Here is a 20,159-nt window from a genome sequence, read left to right as displayed (position 1 = left end):
ACTCCAAGTGCCAACCATCCAAATCTGGAGCATCACCAAGAGCAGGAACCATGATCTCTACCACTGCAAGTCCATCCTCTGCTAACTGGCTCTCATTCCAAGAGTACACCGGCTCTTGACCCTCTGGGTACCCCACATCATGGAGCACTCTCCAAAGCAAGGTCGGCATGCCAAACTCGCTCAAGAAGGTGTCCGTGGTGCGGTGCTCCCTCAGGGCCAACGGACGTCGAGGTGCTCTTCCTCCGGTGGACTTACGGGCGGTCTGCTTCGTGCGGGCCATCTGTAGCAAAAGTTCTTTTATTACCCCGTGGAAACATATTTTAGGTGATACAACTTTTATCAAAATGAGATAATCAATTTATAAGGGGAGGAATGCATGACATGAATGAAATGCACAAGTAATATGATGTATGTACGTGCCGTACATTCTCACAAACTTATGAAATAAATAATTTCTAGCGACGAATTCGGTGGCATACAAACAATCTCTCAATTACGTAGCTAATACGTTCTACACGATAGCGTTGTTATGTACCTGCAGAACATTCATTTTAGCCCAATTCCCGATGAATGCATAAAAGCAGTAAATTTTATCTACACGCTCTACACGAATCCCCAGATACGTGTACAGCGGTAGTAACTACCCGAACCATCGTCCTATTGACGGCATCGCCTCAACAGACGGAATACCCACACATGAGATACCTTTGTAAAACATGTGTAGAACATGTCATTACTCCAGCATCATATAAGCATTCACCCTAGATCGGCGGTGTATCCGATCATGCTCTCACAACTCACACTTACCAGGGCGTAGAGGCAAATGATCCATACATTACCACTCAAACAAGTGGCACTCATACAATAGCACGCAGTATGAGCGACGAAAGAGAAATATGATGCAAGAACCTCAAGTCAGTACTTAATTAAGCCACCTAGAGTCCTTAACTAGGCATAAAGGATATGACCACTGGCACACTTTTTAGTTTGGAAATCACATTTTTCAAATGCCTTTTTTGTTTTAAATACACTTGTGAACAGTAACACGCTAAACCATGCTCTGATGCCAGCTGTAACAGAACCGACCAATTATACGAAATTAAGTAAGAAAATCATCCGCCAAAGCAGACGATTTAGCAAACTTAAGCCCGTATAACCCGGTAGTCCGTGAAATCATGAAGGATTTCAAACCAACTCACATCCCAGCCAAGATCGTAATAAGTTTAGCGGTCACCATCACATATTATATAAAAGTTCGCATCGCAGATACATCAGAGTTTAAACATAGTTATTACAAAATGAGTTCAAATAGAAGTAGCGGAAGCCATTTGTTCAAAACCACACACACTCACACGGAGTTCAAATACAGTGCCAGCTAATGATCATCTCCAACAAAAGCATCAGACGAGACGTAAGGAATGACCATGCCCATGGTCCTAAGCATCACCCATCGCAGGATAAAGGCAGTTGATACAGTAGCCGTAATACATCTGCCCATCTGCAACAAGTGGGAATAAAACCCTGAGTACGAGAAGGTACTCAGCTAGACTTACCCGACATAACCGAAAATAAGGTGACACCAAGGATTATGAAGGGCTTATAGTAGGGTAGCCGACTCATTTGCAAAAAGAAGCATTATTAGCATTTCAATAACCTTTCCAAAAGCATTATCGTCAAGTTAATTGTTATTAACCTGTCGGCTAAATTTGCACCTATACTAGTGCAAGCATGTGATTAAGCCAATAATGATAACCCATGATCATCAACAACTTCCATAATGTCATATTCATTATAACTGTCCAAGTGTTCCATTAACATTACTACGATGAAGTCACTCAAGTCAAGTGCTCACTATCCAGGAGCGATGGCGATTCGAATCGATTCCTAACCAGCTGGTGATTTATTCCTTATACAAACCTCACTCACCCGCTAAAGTGGGGTATTGGTCACCGAGTCAACTATCCAGGAATCTTGAGTTTGCCAGGAACCACATGTACCCGGGGGCCGACCGACTGCACTTTGGTCTTATCATCTCGCCCTCGTGTCCTACCACACCTGCTCCGGCACAGTGCGCTGCGGGCAATCTACTCGGCCCGAATAATCTCCCAGCTTCGCGGTCGAAAGGTACTTTATTTGGCCAGCTAATGTAAGGCATGCGTTCAACATGACTCGAGGTCCAACAACGGTCGGTCCTTAATCGACATAGACGGAAAGCACTACAGTCCAAAACTCTGTAAGTCTCCGTCCGATCTCAACTTCATTTAACACTTAGTTATACCATGACTACATAGTTATCCAAGCAGATCCAGGTAACCACTTATAGCTCGCAGGTGACAGGAAATCACCCGACTTCTACCGGTCTAAGCCAGCTAAGCATTGACTCAACTACGGATACCAGGGTAACAAGGGTATAGTATAGCAAAGGTAGACAAGGTATAATGCAGCAACGGTTGCAAACAACTCCTGAACGCAATGCATCAATTAAAGTAAAGCATTTAATTAATAATTGCAAACCGGGGAGAAAATGCTCCGGGGCTTGCCTCTCTCGAAGGAGCTCGAGCGGTGATCGGGGCACTCCGGAAGTTCCTCAACGTCCTCCTCGTCGGCTTCAGTCACTTCCTGCGGCTGCACCTCGAGCTATTCCTCGGGCTCCTCGGGTATGACGACTAGGCTCTCGGTTTGCGATCCTGTATGATGCATGTGCGTAAGTGCTTATGCAAAAAGTGCATCGGATGAAATGAACACAATGGATATGCTTGAATGCAAGGTAGCCAACATCATCCAAGAACATATACTACAAGCACATGTCATCTACTACATTCTCTTCTACTACTAATATGCTAAGTCAACACATCTCATTAAATGCTTCAAAGATACATCAAAGCTTCAGTAATCTCTTAAACATACACAAAGCAACATATGATTAACCCTAGTTAATAATAGGTTTGAATAACATCTATTTTTATAGCTTAGAAAAATCTTAGAAAATTACCATACACAGTACTACCCTAAGTAGTCTACCATCAGATTTTTATGGCATTTGGATGAGTGGATTAGCCTACACAAAAATAACAAGCTATGGCATGATTATGAACATGAAAATACTTTGTACTGTGAAAAGTGTCAAACAACAGATGGAATATTTTTCCTATGTTCTACACAACAAATAATCACTTTTCAAAAATTATCACATGCATGTTTTATACAAATTTTGCTCTCTAGCAAAAATAACAAAAATCAGCCATTAAAGGCACTTGAACTACATCTCATAATTTTTCTAAAGGACATGCATAGCACATATTTTTCCTAGGAAGTACATTACACAAGAAAAGTAACAAACTTAGAATCATATTTTTCTGATACATATAGGATTTATTAACCATTTTACATGATATCAGCAATATTAAGAATTAATTAAAGCTCTACAGAAAAGTATCTCAAAAATGACATTCAACATTTTTATCATGTAGATCTGGTGACAAGGAACACAACAAAATTTGTTTCAACAAATTTGGAGCAAATTTGAGCAAGTTATAAATTTCCAAAGCATTTAACAGAATTCTGAAAAGCATTTCTTAAATTCATTTTAAAACCAGCCGACAAAATTGCTGGGTGCACCCGGTGCTGTACACCTAGAGGGGCTGCCACGTAGGACCCGCGGTCAAGCCGGACCCACGCGTCAGCCGGAGCCGAGGTAGGGCTGCCGTTGACCGGCCGGCTCTCGCCGACGACGAGGTCCCCGGCGAAACGAAGGGCACCAACGTGCTCCCCATGACAAACCGCATCGGATAGAGGTGAATAGGGAGGGGCGGTTCATGGGAGAGAGGCTCGCCGACGGCAATGGCGGAGCGGCGGCGCGGGTCGTCGCCGGTGGAGTGTCTCCGGCCACGGTATGGCGAAAGGAGGCGCTCGGGAGACTCAACGTCGCAGTGCGGTGCTTGTGCGCGCGAAGGAAAAGCGGGAAGGGAAGCGGAGCGGGGGAGTCCACAGGAGCGGAGCTTACCAGTGAGCTCGGCCGTGCTCCGGTGAGCAATTCCCGAGGAAGGGATGCTTACCACGATGAAGTAACGCGAGCACGGGGTGCGCGGGGTGGAGGCGGAGCTTCTGGCGAGACGGAGTGGTCGACGGCGAGCTGTGGTGGCCGGGCGAGCCAAATCCGACGAGGGAGCTGGTGGCGGAGCTCGTGGCGCGCGCGGGAGCTGCTGCTGCTGCGGTTGCTGCTGCTGAGTGAGTGAGGGAGTGGAGTGGAGAGCGCAGCGCTGTCGGGCAGAAGAAGGCGAGCGCTGGAGGGCGAGGCAGGCCGTGGTTGCCGCGCGGCGTGCGTCACCGGCGCATGGCGGCCATGCATCGAGCGTGCCCTGATGCGGTCGGGGCGCGGCGCGCGGGAACAGGCGCGACGCGGCGCGGCGCGGAGCAGGCCAGACGCGCGAGCTGGGCTGGGCCGAGGCGAGCGGCGGGCGCGGAGGCAGGCCGAGCCGGCTTCGGCCGTGAGCCGAGAAGCGAGGCAGCGGCCCGTGAAAGGATAGAAACATTTTTCAATTTTCTATTTTCAAGGAAATTTCAAATAGCAGTTTTCAAATACCCTTTTGAGCAATAAAATGACTTCTTTTGAAAATGGCCCAAAAATAAAAGTTGCTTAGAATTTAATCCTCTACAACTTTGCTTTTATGACCAAAGTCCAATTCTTGCTAGATTTTGAATTAAAAAATTAAAGTCAATTTTAACTCAAAACCCTAATTTTGGAGAATTATTTTTAAAGCAAAATTTGGCAATAATTTAAATACAAACTTTGCTCCAAAAATTGTGCTAAATAATTCTAGATGATTTACAATGATAGCCAAACATGTTTTACTAACTTAGCAAGCATAATTAGGGCAAAAACAATTCTAAACAAGTGTATGCAACATTCATGTTTCACGAGCATGTTTCATACATTTCGAAGCATGGTTTTAGTTATCATTTAGATAGTTAGGCATGGATACTTAGGATGCTTGATGATGCACAATATGCATGATTTGCAGTGCCTAAATGCTGGCATAACACCGGGGTGTTACACCGTCCGCCGCGCTGCTGCAGCCGCACCCGGACCCGGCCTTGCTGCTGGACTTCCCCCACGCCGCCGCGGACGCGCGGCGCGCTGACGCCGAGCGGGTGGAGGAGGAGGCTGCCGACGACCGCTGCCGCGTCTGGAGCCACTCCCTGCGCCAGAAGGCGCGCTCGATGTCCCCGTTCCGCACACACTGGCGGACCGCGTCGCACGTGCCTACACAACCCGTGCCGGAGGCTGAGTTCGCCGACGAGGCGCAGCATCCGGCGGCGGCGACCCCCGCGGCGTCGCGCTTGTCGTCGTCCTCGTCCACCGCCTCCTCTGCTTCCTCCACGTCGTCCTCGTCCTCCGGGGATCGCCGCTGGGGCGGGTTCCTCAAGGACCTGCTCTACCGCAGCACGTCGGACGGCGGCAAGACCACCCACCACCTGCAGCAGCATTCCCACCACGCTGCTCCAACTGCGCCAACCGCGGCGGCGAAGCCGAGCACATCGTCACCATCTCTGTCTCCGTCACCCGCGAAGGGGAGGGGTGGGGCGCCGGGGCGCCGTGGCGGCAGGAGGAGGTCCGCGCACGAGCGCCTGTACGAGGCGCGGCGCGCCGCGGCGGAGGAGAGCCTCGCACAGTGGCACAGAGCCGGGGAAGAAGATCCGGGATCTGGGATTACGGGGGCTCGGCCAAATTTCAGGTTTCGTATCTAGCAGACGGATACATTGGACATACGGAGAAAAAACTGACACGGTCGAACCAGTCAACTAACAGATGACCGATGAAAACGGACGGTAGTGCCATTTACGAAAGAAAATTTCAACTTGATGCCAGATAAGAAAGTTCAAATTTTCGAGTGCCAAATACGAAACACTGGTTTGTTTAGTGCCAAATAAATAATTCTCTCATTTTCTTTTCGATGACCTCACTACCTCAGCAAACCCCGTCGTTACAGAAACCTACATAAATTTATAATTTAATTAATAATCCTTTTTAATTTATATTTGTATGTATATATAAGAAAAAGGAAATAATGCTGTGGCCTCCGAAAGAGACTCTCCTGACTCGTTCATTTTTGTTTTTCTTTAACGTAGCCCTGCAGGATCTTGCGTCCGCTACCTGCGGCATGTTTGTTTGGGTTTGTTAATTATAAGTCATATTTTTTTATGACAACGAATATTTTTTTTTCACCAAATTAGTTTATAGTACTTTTAACTATGGCTTATCTGATAAACAAACCCAAATGAACAGAAAAAAAAACACTGCGCAGGCAGGATAGTGAACGGTGCGGGGCCCGCTGGGCCGGGGGTGCTACGGCGTTGCCCGAAACGTGATTTTTTTTATAGGCCGGTGCCGGGAAAGATGGGCCGGGGACAGCGACGAGAGACGCGCGTCGGGCCACGCGCGCGGGGCCCGCGGAATTTGACGAGGAACGGCCGTCGGGGGGGGGGGGGGGGGGGGGGGGGGGGGGGGCCGGGTCCAGCCGCGGACTGACGCGTCGGCGTCGGCTTTCGCGCGGAGGGGGAGACGGCGACTGTGTTCTGTGGCCGCTTGGCATTTGTCCTCAGGAAGGAGTCGGATCGACGCTTGATCGCGAGGATTCTGTCCATGGCTAACTGTAGATATTTTTGTGACTCTGTGTTTTCGGTCTTGTTTAGATTGCCTCAAAGTTCCAAGTTTTTTCACTCTCTTTCTATCACATCAATTTTTGGACGCATGCATGGAGCATTAAATGTAGATAAAAAAAGTAACTAATTACACAGTTTAGTTGTAAATCACGATACGAATCTTTTGAGCCTAGTTAGTCCATGATCGGACAAAGTTTGTCAAATACAAACGAAACATGCTACAGTGTCCAGATTGCAAAAATTTGCAATCTAAACCAGGCCTTCGCCAGAATGGATGAATGAACCTTTCTATCGTGTTGCTTTTAGAAAAGAATGTGAATCTTTGTTAGCAGAGCTTAAGAGCTCCTTTATAATGCGCTTGGACGATGATGCAGGAAGCTCAGTGTTAATAGCAAAAATTTGTCAGTTTTTTTTAATATACTCCCTCTATTTTTAAAATTATAAGTCATTTTGATTTTTTTTAGATATATAACTTTTACTCGGTCATGTATTTAGAAAAATCAAAACGACTTAAAGTTTAAAACAGATGGAATAGGTTTCTTTCTCTACACTATGTTAACCTAGTCTCTTATTCAACATAAATATTTGTATTTTTGTTTAATTGTTTTCTTAGTGCTAGGCACTATGTTTGTTGATGGGGAGATGTCTATGGTTGTTTTGAGAATCTCAAGGATCTATCAACTGGAATATTATGTGAGTTTTGTAGAGAAATCTTAGGTGTAAGTTGACAACCTAATAGGCCACCTCCCACCTAAATGGTCCCACGTCGCTCCTAATTAAGGATGGCAACGGATCGGGTTTGGGGCGGATATCCGCGGGTTTCGGGTTATGCGGGTTCGGGTTTGGGGATGGTTTTTCACCCACGGTTTTCGGGTTCGGGGCCCCGAAACCAATCGGGTTCGGTTTCGGGTTTGGTTTTCCACCCGTGGATATCCAATGGATATCCGAAATAAATCATTTGGAATTAAAACTCATGTTTTATAATATACTAATAATAATTTGTTTACTTAGATTATTAAATTTATTTAAAGTTGACTCATTAAAATATTTATTATTTGTTGCCTCTTGTTTATACATGTGAATATGTGTATATATATCCGCGGGTTTCGTATATCCATTCGGGTTTCGGGTATCCGTTCGGGTTTCGGGTATCCGCGGGTTTGGTTTTGGTGATGGATTTCCACCCGAATCGGTTTTCGGGGCGGATTCGGGTTTCGATTTTGGGTGCACGGAGACTCCACCCGATCCGAACCCGACCCGTCGCCATCCTTACTCCTAATTCATTCCTCCTCACAAAAATCACTGCATCGCCCAACTCTGTGCACTTGACTCTATGCGACTTCAACTCTGGCAATGATGCGTGCCAATTCATCATCGTGTTGACCTCACTAGGCATCCCCTTTCCTGCTGCGTGTGTCTTCCACCGAGATGGTGGTTGACCGTTGGATTGTCGCCTCCATTTCCACCATCGATGATGGTTTCTTCCTCCAATCCACACCTTTTGCTTGAGCCCCAGCGTCACAGAACTGATGTTTGAGCTTATGGTCACCGGGCCCTTATCTCCCTTGGGCATTGAAGTTGAGAGGAATGTCTGACCAACAATGGTGGTGGATGTTAGGCAGTTAAGGGATCAAATGATGGTTAATGGTAGACCAACGATGGTTGGTAATGCAGAGGATTCCTAGACCCATGGTATTAGGGAAGAGCACTGAGGTGGCAAGGGACAACAGTCGCGAAGGGTAAGACACCATGGTAAAGTTTGGTTGAATCTCAATATTTGAACAAAAAAATTTTATGAATCATAAGTCCATTTTGTAAGTTCATTTCCAAATCCATTGAAACCATGGCGTTACTTAGAATTGATGCATCGTGATGAATTCTTATATGAATATAGTTGCCAGAAATTTTAAAAGTATGCAACATTTTTAATGTATTGGTTCTCCATTTCGATAAAACTACATGTGAAATGTTGAATCAAGTCTTCAATTGAGATACATCCAGTTTATATAAGGAACATGGAATCGTGAACCAAGGAACACACCAAGTGTCAATAAGAATAAAAAAGGATTACTAAAAAGAAATAAAATGAAAATGTGAGGTGAAGCAAAATAAAAATTATTGTGGGCCATGATCCTTCGTTAGTGGGCCTTTTTGACGGGTTTCATTGCATGTGCGATGGGTTACATTCCGATAGATGCATAGGAGCCCATTTTGTGAGAGGACTTCTGACATTGTCTTTCATTTTTTTTTGAAATGCCAGTGCAGTTGATTATCGCAATCGATTACCCTTGATGTTAACTGATTCAAAGAACACCGAACCAAATCCTAAAACATCATAGTATCCAAAAACATTTTTTATTTGCTAGCAACATGATGAATACAACTAAGGCAAAACCATTATCATCACAAGCGCAGCACCACATCAACAACCGACACTGTAAAAAGAAGAGCTTCAGCAGTTTGAACTATAGTATATGTTTAGATGAAACAAAGCTACATCATGGGTTCATTTCGAAGCTTCAGCTACCTGAAAATACATATATATCCCACTGCGCATCCATCCACACTGATGCGCGGGGCACTACTAAAGAACCTTATCAGAAAACGTGAGGTAAACGTAAAAACCGATCCTCCGCTCTGAACATAAAACAACATTATTCAGGCCGGAGGATTACAGACGGCTCTAAACCCTAAATGCCAACAACTTATGAAACAAAGATAATCTCCGTTCTCCTTCAGTATCCTGGCAAGCAGTGTGATCATTCAGAACCCCCTTCTGGCCCAGCTTCCTCTATGTACAGTTAATTATCAGTTAGCGTTCTAATTCGACCTGAAGATTGTGGCCAACAACAAATTCAGGCATGTATCAGACGTCTGCCGGGAGGTTGAGGTCAGGGAGCACGAAGCCGTTCGGAGCTTCCTGCTCAGCTGTGTGCTGATGCTCAGGTTGTGGCTTCTTCCCCTTGTTCTCCACGGAGATTACCTCGTTTAGCGTACTGGACTGATCGAGCCTTGTCTGCCAAAAGGTTAAACAAATCTGTCAGATACCATAGTGGCCAAGCATAGATTGGGGGAGATGCATCATCTACTGAATATGAATGGATATGAACAACATTCGGAACCAAGTAACAGACCATCCAGCAGACAAAAGGACTGCAACGACGCGATCGAACACTGTCATTTCTCGCACTAATTAAACCGGGGGTCCTAGCTAAAAGGGCCAACGAACGAGGTGCCACCATGATGAATGCGCTAAGAATTAAACAACCTGAAGCAGGACTTAACAGATCCAGGATGTCTGCCATTAGTGTTTGTACACATGCACGTCTCCTGCCGTTTAGCTGGAGTGGCCCAGTCGGTTGGCCTAGAGGAGTGAAGGCGTGCGTGCGTACCGGCCAACCCACCCAGCGCAGCCGTCCTTCTTCTTCAAGCTGCGGCGGCAGCATCTCTTCGAAATCATGGAGCCAATCACAGTACTGCGACACAGTACTCGGCACAGCACCGTCAGGACACGCGGGCGAGTCAGGGCGTTGCAGAAGGCCACGGGGTTATCGTTTCCGTGCCGGGATCCAAGTCAGGCGGGCAGCTGCGTGTGGGGTGCCTGCCAGTGCCAGCCTCCCTGCGGGGTTGGTGGATCAGCAACTTTGGCGACGTTCTTTATTTGCAAAGATTCTATGGAGCTTACGGGCTCCAGGAACCGAAGCGTGCGTGTACAGTCCTCGAACATCCTAGCTGCGTCGGTTGCAGCCACAGCCCACACAGGTCGTGCAGCTGAAGTGCTCCAACACCATCTGTTTGGTCAGACTAGTTACGACCAGCGCCTCCTCCAGATGTGATGTGCAGTGCAGGCACTTTGGTCACACTAGTTTATGGCTGAGCTTACTTGAAGAGAGGTAGTAGCTTCACACTCCCTCCGGAAAGCAAAAATCTGCCACATGCAGGTGCAAGCTCCATCTGACCTACTACTCACACGGAAAAATCTTTCTACAGAAAAATAGAGGCCGCTTAAAATCGGAATCAGATCCTCTGCATTCACGTTTGTCAACTTGTCTCTGCAGTCACGGATCAACGCCGTCCATTTTCCATCCAACCGTGGCCCTGCAAAACTCCAAGCCACACACGCACAACAGCGGGCCCATCTCAGCCAAGAGCCCAAGAGGCTCAGGGTGGGCGTTCGGTTCTCGGTTCGGTTTCGGTTCCTTCGATTATCGAAGAAATTCGGTTCCTAGAAAACGGGAACCGATCGGTTCCAAAAAATTTTAGGAACCGAGCATTTCGGTTCTCGGTTATTTCGGTTCGGTTCCGGTTCTAACCGAACTAACCGAATTTTTTCAGAAGACCTCAAGACAATAATAAATATACTTGTTCTAAGGCAAATTTATGCAACACTGTATTCATTTTTAATAATAATAATATATAAGAAAACAATAGCAATATAGTAACACAAATATAAAACAGTTCAAATATAAAACACTACACATAATCCTACAAAATACAAGTAAGTGAAGTATAATTCATGTAATTCGGTTCTTTCGGTTAATTCGGTTAACCGAGAGTAGGAACCGAATTTTCTTCGGTTATTTCGGTTCTTCAATATTAGGAACCGAATAAGGAACCGAAATTTTCGGTTCCGGTTCTTTCGGTTTGGTTCTCAGTTCTCGGTTATTTTTGCCCAGCCTTACAAGAGGCTGCGCGCTAGCTTGTCTCCGGGGTCCTTTCCCCGCCGTCGTCTTCCTCGTTGCAACCGGCCCCACGCGGCGCAGCACGACCGCCGCATTGTCCCAGCCAGAGGCGGCGATTGTGGTGGCCGGCGAGGGTGCGGGTCACGGCAAAACACGCAGGTGGTGGACGGCGCACGCGGCGCGGAGCGCCATGGCCGGCGCGAGGCTGCAGTTGGTGCCTTGGTGGTCACCCACGCCACGCTAGCTCGCGGTTATGGAGCTCGCAGCGCCCAGGGTGGACTGGTGGAGCGTGCGCAGCTCGCCGGCTACAAGCTCGCGCCAAAAGCCCCGATTGTTTCCTCTCTCGCTCCCGCGCCGCGGCCATGTTGCGCCTGCGCCGGCCATGACCATACTGATTGACAGCTCGAGCTCCTGCCCCCGACCACGGAGCTCGCGCTGCAGCCAGATGTTTCGCCTGCGCCGGCCATGGGCCCTGCTGCTCGAGCTCGCTTCGTCGACCATGGAGCTTGGGCCGTAGCCCTGCCATCGCCTCGTCCGCCCTCGTGGAGCTCGCGTAGCTGACCTACTTGCGCCGTGCTGATATTGGGCCGGAGCCCAGCGAGCAGCGTGGAGCCGTAGAGGCAGCGCACATGCTCCAGGAATCCTGGTCACCGTTGGATACCAGTGAACGGCTAGATATCCAGCGACTGCAGAGACAAGTCGATCTGGCCAACTGCAGACGACCTCGTTAAAATCAACGGGCGGACGTTTGCCCAACGCCCGGACGATCTATGCATACATATACATGGTCCTAATCGAAAAACGAATCCGGCTATCGGCATCTCTAGGCCACCACACACGAGCTAGTGCGTCCCCTTGTTGGACAGCATGGCACGCATCCCCCTAAGCCACTCATTTGCTGGCAGCTATATCACGAGAAGGAACTTACCATGAACGGCAGTGGACGGAGGCCATGTCCCTTATAATCTGTCTTTTTCAGCTTGTTTTTTCAGCCGAAACAAATTTTTTCTCTAACAACAAATCAGTCATAACAATATTTCGGCTTGTTTTTTCAGCGAAACGAACGGGGTCGAAGTGGCATCTCCGGGACCAACTGGCCCTACGTCAAAATGAGTCACTGCAGGTGGGCCAGTGCTCCACATGGCCCCCACTCGCAGAGAGAGAGGTATGGTTTGTAGCGTGGTAGTAGGCCAACCTGGGAATCCTAAGTCAAAAGGCACGGAGATTGGACATCTCGTTTGGCTGATAAGTCATGGCTGAAAGTATCGTTGACTGATTTTTTATGAGAAAAAAATATTGTTCGTTGGCTGAAAAAGTACGGCTTATAAGCGAAGCGAACGTGGCGCTAAAAGTTCGCTACTAGAGGCTTATCAGCATCGCTATCCGTTTTTGGGAGGACGACGGTTGTTGGGAGGGATGCGAAATGGAGCTCTGTGCCTACCGAACCAATTTGCACACCGTACCACTTGTTCTAGCAATACGAATCAAGGCATTGCTGAAAAAAAATATATATAAAATAAAAAAAGCCAATAATAACAGGGACCAACCATGTTTTCAAGAAAACAGGGACCAACCGCTTCTGAGGGAGATTCTTCACAACCTCTAATCTTAGTAGTTGCAGTTTATAAAAATACAGTTTTTATCACTTGTGCTTTAAGCTATACCAGCTGCCGCCCCAGCGTGGAAGCATGTAATATGTACTAGCCTAAATGACACATGAATTCGAAAGGGAAGGAAGGGTGTGTCACTGACCTCTAGCTTGCCGTTTTCTTGGGACAGCGCCGTGCAAGCCCTCTGCAACGCTTTCATCTCCTGCTTACACAGAAACATCAAAAAAAAATCAGCTACAAAACCACGGACATATCACATATCCAAGGATCAAACATGTTGCCGGATTTTTCATTCTCTCTTAAAGGATAAGATGAGATGTTGACCTTGCGGAGGGCATCGTTCTCCACCGACAGCGACCGCACCATCTGCTGGATCTCCGGTAGCCTCTGCAAACCACAGCAAATTTGAGCAGGTTGTCAAGCCGGGAAAGAGATGCGGAGCCTAGTAGTAGCTTTTGTTTAAACACGAAGCATGATCTTTTTGGTCGCAGGACAGCAGGTGGATGATGATGAGGTGAGTGATCTTTTCGGGCAGGGCGGCCTTTCACACTTTTGTCCTCAGGATGCCATGCCACTTTTGCCTCTCTGCCCCTCTTCTTCCCTTCGAATGGCAGGGCTTCAGGGCTGTGCTAGACTGCTACTGCCAGCACCGCAGCACGGCTTTATTCCAGCCGTACCACTAGGCACTCGAACAGGAACATCCTTTCCACTGCGTGTTTAGTTCCGAAAATTTTTGGCTTTTGGCTACTGTAGCACTTTCGTTTGTATTTGGCAAAAATTGTCCAATTATGGACTATTTAGGCTTAAAAGATTCGTCTCACGATTTCTCGACTAACTGTGTAATTAGTTTTTTTTTTCGTCTACATTTAGTACTCCATGCATGTGCCGCAAGATTCGATGTGACGGTTACTATGCAAAAATTTTTGGCTTTTGGGTGGAACTAAACGGGGCCTAGGTGAGTGCTGACCAGGCCAACCAAAGGGCACCTGTTGTTGCCTGGCCGGCCTGTGCTGAACTGCTGAATGGTGGGGGAGGGAGATTGGGGCCGGCCGTAGGCTGGTGAAAAACGCATTCAAGGTTCAGTGACCAAAGCTACTATGCTGCTCCCTTTTGTCCTGCACCACCACGGCGAAGCACTGAAAGCCAGTAGGCCACCCGCTGGGTTTCCCCGTGACTACACTTGGCCCTTGTTTAGTTACCTCAAAATGCAAACTTTGGCACTATGCAAAAAGAAGATTCCCCGTCACATCAAACTTACGGTAAATGAATGGAGTATTAAATGTTGACGAAATCAAAAACTAATTGCACAGTTTGGTTGTACTTTGCGAGACGAACGTTTTGAGCCTAATTAATCAACGATTGGACAATTATTATCAAATACAAACGAAAATCTACAGTGCGCTACAGTCCCGTGGAATTTCAGCCGCCGCCGAATCGGCCGGCAACTAAACGGGCCCTTGCTTCCTATCCTCTGTGTAGTCTGTACTCGCGGCTACGAACGTGCTTTTGCTGTGCCCGCGCTGTTCGCGAGATATTCTCGGAGCAAGGACTGAGGGGAGCTTACCATCTTCTTCCGCGCCCGCTGTCCGGCCGGCCGAGGTGGTGGCACCGGGAGGATCGTCCGTCGTCCGGCGACGCCACCCACCTGCAGGAGAAAAGGGCGCTGCAGGTTGTTAGCTCAGATGCTGGTATGGAGTAGTATTCCTACTAGTAGAGTGGTAGCCACGGGAACAAAACAACGCGGACCACTAGACTAGACTAGAGCCAGCCCCCGGAAGAAAAGAAAGAAAAAATAGTAGTCCAGCGAACAGCAGGCGTCGAAACGCAACACGGGACGCATGTTCTTTTTTTCGTCTGCTTTGATTCGTTTGAACCCCGGGTAGCCACCATGGACGTAGCACACCGGAGGAAAAGCCGAGTAGCCACCTATTTTACACCCAACTCAACTCCTTCCAAGACTGCAATTCCTGCAGCGGCATCTCGATTAGGCAATCACATGAAGCACGTTATTATGGGATGAAGGGAGGCAGCGTGGACATCAAAAGCACATGCATGAACAAGAGGACATGTCGATTTCATCGCGTCCATCACCTTATCTGTGCGGAATCAGTGAGCAAATAGCGAGTTTCCCCTGGTTCCAAATTTTATTAGATTTGAAAAAAAAAGTAGGAATTCCATGTGGGGCCGTTGTGCCACCTGGACACGTATCACTGCCGGACTGGACGGAGTGCGCTGCGTCCACCGGTTTGGCCTGCGTGGCTGCGTGTGTGGCGGCCACGGACGGACATGCGGCGCCCACGCCAATAGGCGACGCCCACGAGGCGCGCGCCGCTTCCCCGACGCCCACGCCCCGAAGGACCAATCGCCGTGGCCCCTTTGGGAGGCCCGGTTTGACTGCGCTGCACCACCGCAGAGCAGCGAGGGATAAGCACCGGATAATGTCGAAAATGCCCACGGGTTTTAGGTTCCCCGGTGCGGCACGAGGCGAGGACAGTTTGGGGACGGAGACAGCGCAGCGGCGGACGCACACGCAACGCATGCCACAACCGCGCGGCCCGTGGTTGGAGTGGCCGAGTGGGAGCCGGCCCAGCCCCAACCACCCGTGTGAATTGCCGCCCCTGCCCCCTACTCCTCCGCCGTCAGAGTCAACCCCGGTGAACAAGCACACGTACCTACAATTATACAATAGGCATGGGCAGGGGCAGCGAATAAAAATTCTGGGAATTGTCCACTGTCCGCCCCCACCGAGTGGCAGCGCCACCACGCGAGAGAAAATCCATCCACCCAACCCAGCGGGCTGCTATGCTACGACGGGAGGACTGCGGGCGGGCGGACGCGAGAGATCCGTGAGGTATCCGACGACCACAGGGCGTCTCCTTTTACCGGACTCTCCACCATCTACGAAAGGGGTGGCGAGACTGGGAAAAGCGGAGGGTGAGTGAGGCAGGGAGGAGAGGGGAAAAAGCGATGTGTCATCGGGAAGTCATCCTCGTGCTGCTGACACGGAGGGGCAGTTTGGTCCGTCCGTCCGTCCGTCGAGCCAGGCACGAACGCGAATCGGAAAGCAACCAACCGCCCACAGCACAGCGGCCGCGGGCGACCAAACCAAACCAACAGGAGACGGGGACGGGACGGGGACGGGGACTGGGACGGGGATGTCAGATGTGAGGTAGTAGGCGCGTGCGCACGCACGCACGTACGTATGTACCTTGCTGGGGGGCGGGGGCGGGGGCGCGGCGGGCGCTGCGAGCTGCTGGCACGCGGCGGCGGCGGCCGGCGGGAACGCTGGTGGCTCTGGCTGGGAGCAGAAGGCGCCGTCCTCGCCGCCGCTGGTGGACGCGCCGGAGCCGGACCCGCCGCTGTAGTCGAGCGGCGACGCGGGGCTGCCGCGGGCGCCGCGCCTCGCCTTCTTCTTCTCCTTCTTCGCGTCCGCGGAGGCGGCGGAGGCCGACGGGAACTCGCGCCGGGACCGCGAGCGCTTCCCGCGCGCCACCGCGGGCCAGGCCAGGTCCCGCGCGTCGTCGTCGTCGCCGCCGCCGCCCTCCTTCTGGCCGCCGTCGCAGGCGGGCTCGTGCTTGCGCCACGGCGGGGTCCAGCCGGCGAGGTCCGCGCCACGGAGAGAGCAGATGATGTCGGCGGCCGTCGCGACCACCGCGCAGGCCTCCCCGTCGACCGCGGTCATGGCTGCTGGCGCTGCTGCCTCTCGGCGAGGTGAACCACCGCCGGACGGAAGCCGACGCGGAGTGGAGGCGTGCAGAGAGAGAGAGAGGGAGAGAGGCGAAGACGAGAGGATGTGGGTGGGAGCGGTGCGAATGAGAGGGGCGTGGAGACGAACGAAAGCCACGGCGTGGCGGTCCGGCCTCCCTTTTAAACGGCGGAATAAAACCACGTAAAATAAAAACAAACCGGCCTCACCACCACCACCCTCCCCTACTCGCCACCACCTGCAGCTACGCGCCGCGTGCGGAGCCACGTCGTCCGCTGCCGCACCAGCACCCGCGTCACTTGCACGCGGGCCCGGGATCTTCGCCCCGGATGTCAGTCAACGTAGTGTCAGCGAACGGTGGTGTACTCGTCGCGGGAGGTCGACACGCGAGGCGGTGGAGCCTTGCCGCGCCTTGGCGTACTGGACTGGGACTGCGCTGTAGAGAGAGAGAAAATGATGCGGTTGCCCCTGGTGTTCGTTGTAAGAGAGAGGTAGTTCGGTAAAAGCGAGGCGTAGGACGCAAGGTAAGTGGGCGTTGGGTGTGCTTGGAATGGACTGGACTACATATATCAGCGGTACGGGCTTCCGTCTTCCGTGTGGCGGCGAGGCGTTCGAAATTTTTTCAATTTAACCTTTTGTTTTAAGTTTTTCATAAATAGATCCCTGGCGAAAAGAATTCAGAAAATAGACCCTTAGTTCGGCGTCATTGATGCTGGCGCCGAGCTAACACGTCTCGGCGCCAACGTCCCTGGCGTCGAGGTTCTAGGCTCGATGGATCACATGGCAGGGAGTCGGCGCCAGTCACTCTGACGCCGACATCGGCGCCATAGATCTTGGCGTCGAGCTCCCTGCCATTTAACTCCAGCCCAACCTTCATGCTCGAGCGTTCTTCCTCTTTTTTCTCCTCCCTCTCGGATTTTTCTCTCCCCACTTCACAAATCGGCATATTGGATCTTGAAAACCTTGAATTGATCTGTAGATCTTCAAAAGCAAGGTATCATCTCTCTCCTGCTAGTTTTTTTCGCATCGATTCAGTATATACTAGTCGGATTTTAAACGTAATAATCGTCATCACTTAGGGTTTCATTCTATCCTAAAAGGATCAAGATGCTCAAAAGGAGGGTGAATTGGGCTAATTCTAAATTTTCTTGCAAAAATCAAATCCTACGGTTAGTCCAATTAACCCCTTTGCCTAGAAAAGTGTTTTTAATAAACTAACGCACAACGGACTAGCAACCTATGTTTCAAACTTACTCTAGCATGACAATTCTATGAATGTAAAGACAAGTATTGAATTGCTCAAAGTAAATGCTCAAAGTAAATAGAGAGAGAGGAACGCGGCGATGTTTTGCCGAGGTATCGGAGAGTCGCCACTCCCCACTAGTCCTCGTTGGAGCACCCACGCAAGGGTGTAGCTCCCCCTTGATCCGCGCAAGGATCAAGTGCTCTCTACGGGTTGATTCTTCGACACTCCGTCACGGCGAATCACCCAAAGCCGCTCACAACTTGAGTTGGGTCACCCACAAGCTTCGCTGGGTGATCACCAAGCTCCTAATCACCACCAAGTCGTCTAGGTAATGGCGATCACCAAAAGTAACAAGCACGAACTCTCATTTGACCATGCGAAGCCTAATGAGAAGATGGATGCACACTTGTCTACTCTTGATTCACTAATGAGGCCACTATTTAGGATTCACGAATCTCAATCACCTCACTAGGACCTTGCTCTTCTTGGCACTCACAAACATGTTTCTCAGCTGTTGGAATGAGCAAAAGTGACTCCACATACGAGTGGAGCTTCTATTTATAAGGCAGCCTGAAAAACGAACTGTTATGAGCTTATGCGGAGTGACCGAACGCTTCGGTCATTTTGACCGGACGCTCCGGTCAGTTCAACCCGTGAACCAGTAAAAATGTGTTGACCGGACGCTGGTAGGGTCCGGTCACCACCGACCGGACGCGTCCGGTCGCATTAAATCCTTACTGGAACCTTACTGTACTCGACCGGACGCTGAATCCCCAGGGTCCGGTCACAGATTCCCATGTTTGGAACCTTACTGGAGTCGACCGGACACTGCCTCTCAGCGTCCGGTCACTTGACCTCTCCAGCGTCCGGTCGCACCGAACACAATCTGCTTATCAAATGAACTGATCGGACCCTGCGACCAGCGTCCGGTTAGCATTTGACCCTCCATTCACCTCCAACTCTCGATCATATGTGAATGAAGTTTGCTTTAAAGGATCTTAGATATTCGTAGGAGCTACCTAGAGCTAGTTTCAACAAGTGTGCACCACACCTGTAACACCCCGGTGTTACATTGTAATGTTTTGCTAAAACATCGCAGGAGCATCATGTATTTGTGCATATGTGTGTAAATTGGAGTATAAATCAATATACGACATTTGAAACGTTTATCCGAAACGGGAAATAAATGTTAAGTTTCATGTCGCTTTATATTGTTCAGTATTCTAAACGGATTTTTATTAAATAAAAATGATGTAGATCGTGTATGTGAACTTTAATAAAAATTTGTAGTACGAACTCAGTAGTCGACAATGAAACAGGTAGCTCGGAATTGGAATTCGACGTGAAACCGTTCGAAGTTTAAGTCATTTCGCGTAAGCTATAAATGGGTCGACGAAGCCACTTTTGGTAAATTGTAGAAAACCCGTGCACGTCATCTGCTTCGGACAAGCCATCACTGACCATGGTCACCACTGTGCCTTGGTTGCCTGCCACCGCACGCAAGCACACTGCGCACGAGTCTTATCAGCTCTGCACTCGCGTGGGTCGACCGCGCGGACAGTCGCCTGGGCACGTCTCACTGTCTTCCGTCGTCATGTGCACGCGTACCTTGTGTTAATGACCGTAGATGTGCCAACGCCTCTGTCTCCGCTGAAGCCATGGCCAACGGTACCTCTTGCTTTCAATTCGACGTGACCGTAGAGCGTTAATGAAATTCGTCGCGTCCGTGGCTCCGTGAGACAGCCAGCAGCTTGATTGACACCACCTTGCCCATTGTAGCACCTCACTGTGCTTCAATTTTGGAAGCACAGCTCCGCCTGCTCCATAAGAACGAGGTGAACTGCGCCGTCGTCCATCCACTAATCAGAGCATACCAGTTCAATTCACCGCACTGCTAGCTTCTCCTTCAGCTGTGCATCGCTCTGCCCACTCATTCGAAGCTCCACCGCCCAGTAGCATCCTCTCCGTGGCCGGCGGAACCACGTCCCGAGCAGAGCAGAGCAAGCAGAGCAGCGACGGTGCGTTACTGCTGTTATTAGCTTGTTGATGTCATCTTGACGTCACCCCTACGTCACATGTGTTTTGTGGCCGCTTTCATGTAGGAAAATAAAGCCGTAATACGTTGAAATACGCCTCTGGGCCAGTTTCCCGCGCTTGCAGCCGCGCTGGGCCGGCCTGCCTGCCACTGCCGCGCTGCTCGGCCCACTGCTGCGCTGCCTGCGTCCGGCCTGCTAGCCGCTACCGCGCGCTTG

General features: G+C 49.8%; 2 protein-coding genes across 2 annotated transcripts; one reads left to right on the top strand and one right to left on the bottom strand.

The window, feature by feature from the left end:
- Positions 1 to 5,046: 5,046 nt before the first annotated feature.
- On the top strand, positions 5,047 to 5,748 carry LOC136530318 (uncharacterized; the record flags this gene model as incomplete). The annotated part of the gene is made up of 1 exon (XM_066523086.1): positions 5,047 to 5,748. A coding segment is annotated over one exon (702 nt), but the record flags the coding sequence as incomplete, so codon positions are not given.
- A 3,353-nt stretch (positions 5,749 to 9,101) lies between these two features.
- Positions 9,102 to 16,800, bottom strand: LOC136530317 (uncharacterized). The gene is made up of 5 exons (XM_066523085.1): positions 16,164 to 16,800; positions 14,520 to 14,600; positions 13,280 to 13,342; positions 13,098 to 13,157; positions 9,102 to 9,679 (listed from the first exon to the last, which is right to left on the bottom strand). Exons 1-5 carry the CDS (start codon positions 16,635 to 16,637, stop codon positions 9,530 to 9,532), a joined length of 828 nt encoding a protein of 275 aa, XP_066379182.1. The 5' UTR covers positions 16,638 to 16,800; the 3' UTR covers positions 9,102 to 9,529.
- Positions 16,801 to 20,159: the final 3,359 nt, after the last annotated feature.

Source organism: Miscanthus floridulus, unplaced genomic scaffold, assembly GCF_019320115.1.
Source record: "Miscanthus floridulus cultivar M001 unplaced genomic scaffold, ASM1932011v1 fs_106_3_4, whole genome shotgun sequence".
NCBI classification, from domain to species: Eukaryota; Viridiplantae; Streptophyta; class Magnoliopsida; order Poales; family Poaceae; genus Miscanthus; species Miscanthus floridulus.
This window is presented reverse-complemented; position numbering and strand designations above follow the sequence as displayed.